General features: G+C 49.4%; 3 protein-coding genes across 3 annotated transcripts in view; 1 reads left to right on the top strand and 2 right to left on the bottom strand.

The window, feature by feature from the left end:
- Positions 1-639, bottom strand: part of BDV27DRAFT_139743 (Vps55 family protein) — a 1,111-nt gene extending 472 nt beyond the window's left edge. The window contains exons 1-2 of the mRNA XM_032069515.1: positions 394-639; positions 95-308 (exon numbers count right to left, since the gene is read on the bottom strand). Of these exons, the coding sequence (XP_031920299.1) occupies positions 95-308; positions 394-432 (253 nt within the window). The 5' untranslated portion in view covers positions 433-639. The remainder of the gene's footprint in view (positions 1-94; positions 309-393) is intronic.
- Positions 640-760: 121 nt separating this feature from the next.
- pre5 (proteasome core particle subunit alpha 6) lies at positions 761-1,993 on the top strand. Its single transcript, XM_032077976.1, has 3 exons — positions 761-928; positions 999-1,110; positions 1,199-1,993. The coding sequence occupies exons 1-3, from the start codon at positions 891-893 to the stop codon at positions 1,826-1,828; spliced, it is 780 nt and encodes a 259-aa protein (XP_031920298.1). The 5' UTR covers positions 761-890; the 3' UTR covers positions 1,829-1,993.
- A 6-nt stretch (positions 1,994-1,999) lies between these two features.
- BDV27DRAFT_139740 (LOG family protein) lies at positions 2,000-3,208 on the bottom strand. Its single transcript, XM_032069514.1, has 2 exons — positions 2,928-3,208; positions 2,000-2,832 (listed from the first exon to the last, which is right to left on the bottom strand). The coding sequence occupies exons 1-2, from the start codon at positions 2,969-2,971 to the stop codon at positions 2,145-2,147; spliced, it is 732 nt and encodes a 243-aa protein (XP_031920297.1). The 5' UTR covers positions 2,972-3,208; the 3' UTR covers positions 2,000-2,144.
- Positions 3,209-3,521: the final 313 nt, after the last annotated feature.

Raw genomic sequence — 3,521 nt, 5'->3', positions numbered from 1 at the left:
CCCCCCCCCCCCAAAAGGAAGCTAGTTTATGAATGCTAGAGCTCGACATGCGATCATGGCTAAACATTTTTCATTTGAACTCGGAATAACTTACCAATGCCCATCAAGACCAGGAAACCCGTAAAGAAACGACCGAAATCAGCTGCAGCATTTCCCGAGCTGTCCATAAAATCATCTGGGTTCGCACATCGTGAGCAGATCCAGTTGGGTAGGGGAGCAACAACGTAGGTTGCAACAACAATCAACGGTAAGAAGTTGTGCCAAAGTGCCGAGGAAAGAATGACGAGTAGGAAGCCAATGGCAAGGACCTGAGTGATGAAAGAGAAATGTTAGCAATATCCTTTTTTTTTGTTTCAAATACACAGTATGCAACCACGTCGATGGACCACATACGAACGACAGTGCGATAATAGTCTTGAGGCCGGCCGTCATGATGCGGAGCAACAGGACCGTCTAGGTCCAGACACTGAAAGCAGATATACTGGTATTTCGGTAGCGCAAACGGAGCTCGAGCTGGTATAGCCTCAGGCGAGTTAGTGGAGCTTGATTTGAAGGCAACGCTCCTTCAGCATGGAGACGTTTGATCGAGTAGTAGTCGGAATGGCCGATGCCGATGCCGATGCAGTCGCTGAGGTGACGTTTGGATGAACCGCAAGGCGGCAGCTACAATGCATTGGTGCCTCAGGCGGCAAGGCGGCAAGTCCTCCATCAAGCAAGCGGAAGCTTTGGTAATTGCGTTGGTCACCGCGTCAGTCTGACTGCCTACTACAGTATCTCCTCCCCAGCTCTTGTCCCATCAACTATACCTCCCCGCCCCCTCCCTCTCTGGCAGTACTTACATATCGCAATTTATCCTCGCTCCCGATAATTCCTTTCTCTAAACTTTCATAATGTTCAGGAACAACTATGATAACGATGCGGTTACCTTGTATGACGTTCCATCTAGCTCCCCGTCCCATCTGGAGAAGCTCCATCACTGATCTCTTTACTTCGGACAGCTCCCCGCAGGGTCGGATATTTCAGGTAGAATATGCGCAAGAAGCAGTCAAACAGGGATCTGTCGTGGTGGGGCTGGTTAACAAGACACATGCAGTTCTGGTCGGCCTAAAGGTTCGAAATACCATCAACGGTTGGATTGTCGAGAAACAAACCGTGGGCGGCTTGCTAACATGAGCAAAATTTGTCTGGATGACTATAGCGAAATGCCGAAGAGCTCTCCTCGTACCAGAAGAAGATTATCGAAATCGACTCCCACATGGGCATCGCTATCGCCGGTCTTGCATCTGACGCTCGTGTGCTCTCCAACTACATGAAGCAACAGTCACTCGGCTCCAGAATGACTTACGGCCGTCCAATCCCCGTGGACCGCATCGTTACTCAGATCGCTGACCGCGCCCAAACGAACACTCAGCACTACGGTAAACGGCCGTACGGTGTCGGCCTGCTCGTCGCAGGCGTCGACGAAGCTGGCCCCCATCTATTCGAGTTCCAGCCATCCGGTATGATTCATGAAATGCTGGCCTGCGCCATCGGAGCTCGTTCGCAGATGGCGCGGACTTATTTGGAGCGGAACCTGGACAAGATTACAAACAGTACTCGTGATGAGCTCATTACCCATGGCCTCAGGGCACTCAAGGAGACTTTGTCTCAGGATAAGGAACTGACTGTTGATAACACTTCTGTCGGTGTAGTGGGTCTTGCTGGAGAGGAAGGAAAGGGGAAGATTGAGAGCTTCAAGCTTTATGAAGGTCAACAACTCGTGCCGCTGTTAGAGGCTGTGGAGTCGGGAGAGACGAAAGAAGAGGAGACGATGGAGGTCGATTCGTAGGTTTTGAGGTTACGCCCATAGATATGAAAATATTGGTCATTGCAATGCTGGAGATTTGCGGCAGCCCTTCTTTGTTTTCTCGGATTGTTATACGCAGGCATTAGTACGAAATCGGGATAATACGACATTTACTCTCCCGACGCAGTGCATTGTTTAATGTCATGAAATCGTAATTGGCGCTCTAGTCCTTCCCCTGTACTCTTCCTTCTATCCTCCAGTTCTAACTGGGGGTAGCCTCTAAAAATATGACCGGCGTTGATAAACCTTCATGCCGAGTATAAGCTGAACCCTCGCGTCAGTAGGCTAGTCAGCCAGCCTACTCCTCTCCCCAATTCAATTGCATCCTCCCATTGCTAATCTTATAACCAACCAGCTTGGGCCAAACCTCACTGACATCCTTGGCCTCAACCAAGATCTCACCGTTCTCAGGACTGACAAAGCCTTCTTGGACTGAGTTCCTCACCCACGCTAACACACCATCCCAATACCCATTGGCATTGAGCAACACCATGCCCAGCTTATGGATTCCCAGCTGATTCCAGGTAGTCATTTCCATGACCTCCTCGATAGTTCCGAACCCGCCCGCCAGCGCCACAAAGCCCGATCCCGGGCCACCCTCTCGGACCTTCTCAGCCATCATGCGCTTGCGCGTGTGCATATCCGGGACGATGGTGGTATACCCGTACTCTGACTCCTTCAGCGTCCCGATCTTACCCATAGGCTCCTTGACGACCCGCTCTGCTTCTTTCCCGCTTACGACCGCAGAAGGGTTCCTCTCCTCTTGTGCATTGTCATAGCCGGGCTCGACTTTGACCAAGGCTCGGGGAATAATACCGTGCACTGCTTGGGGTCCGGAAAGAGAAACGAGGGTGCGGGCCAATTCACCCATGAGGCCCGCTGTGCCGCCGCCGTAGACAAGTTGGATATTGTTCTTGTGAAACTCGTGTGCAAGGGCTCGGGCTGTCTCCAGGTGAACGGAGTTGTTACCGGAGACTGAGCCGCAGCTACATGGTTCCATTGATAATCAGTACGGGTTATATGGTTGTCATTTGTTGCGATTTTCCGCGGATCATGGTGTGGGAGGGGTTGATTCACTCACAATACACAGACAACCGCAGGCTTATCTTGCTGAACACTCGCCATGGTTACTATCGTATGTATATAAATGTGTAGAGGATATTAATTGTATTTGAAAAACTTATAGAATGTTATTGATTCTGTATGACAAAGGGGAAGCAAATGATTAACGGAACAAGGGAAGAGAGAAAAGAGAGGTAAGCAAATATTCTTGAGCAGAACCCCCGGCTAGGACTAATCATATGAGTATCTACATGTATAAAGGTATAGAAGTTTCAACAAGAGATCATGATGTTGGATAAGGATGAAATATGTAAGGGGTCTGGGGACATGGAGTTCAATGAGTCACCACCCGTGAATTTCATCATTCTATGTTACATCTCTATTGAGAGTGCTGCTGGTCTCGCTCTCTTTCACTACCATCGACTCAAGCCGGCAGCTTTCAAATTTTGGGCTTACCTGCTGGATTTGGAAAGAATACTGCACCCCTTAGTATCGGGGGATACATCCCTAGCTACGAGTTGATTCTTTGCTTACAATCCTTACACCAGTTATGTACTATGGACGGATCCATGGAATGTACATTACCATGTTCCTAAGACTGCCTAAACAAAAA

This window comes from Aspergillus caelatus (genome assembly GCF_009193585.1).
Source record: "Aspergillus caelatus strain CBS 763.97 unplaced genomic scaffold BDV27scaffold_523, whole genome shotgun sequence".
In the NCBI taxonomy this organism is placed as follows: domain Eukaryota; kingdom Fungi; phylum Ascomycota; class Eurotiomycetes; order Eurotiales; family Aspergillaceae; genus Aspergillus; species Aspergillus caelatus.
This window is presented reverse-complemented; position numbering and strand designations above follow the sequence as displayed.

Excerpts from the sequence above, each read along its gene's own strand:
- pre5 (XM_032077976.1), top strand. The coding sequence starts at position 891 with ATGTTCAGGAACAACTATGATAACGATGCGGTTACCTT. Across the intron at positions 929-998 it reads GATAACGATGCGGTTACCTT|CTCCCCGCAGGGTCGGATAT; the intron begins GTATGACGTTCC and ends TACTTCGGACAG. Across the intron at positions 1,111-1,198 it reads CAGTTCTGGTCGGCCTAAAG|CGAAATGCCGAAGAGCTCTC; the intron begins GTTCGAAATACC and ends GGATGACTATAG.
- BDV27DRAFT_139740 (XM_032069514.1), bottom strand. The coding sequence starts at position 2,971 with ATGGCGAGTGTTCAGCAAGATAAGCCTGCGGTTGTCTGTGTATT. Across the intron at positions 2,833-2,927 it reads CCTGCGGTTGTCTGTGTATT|CTGCGGCTCAGTCTCCGGTA; the intron begins GTGAGTGAATCA and ends GGAACCATGTAG.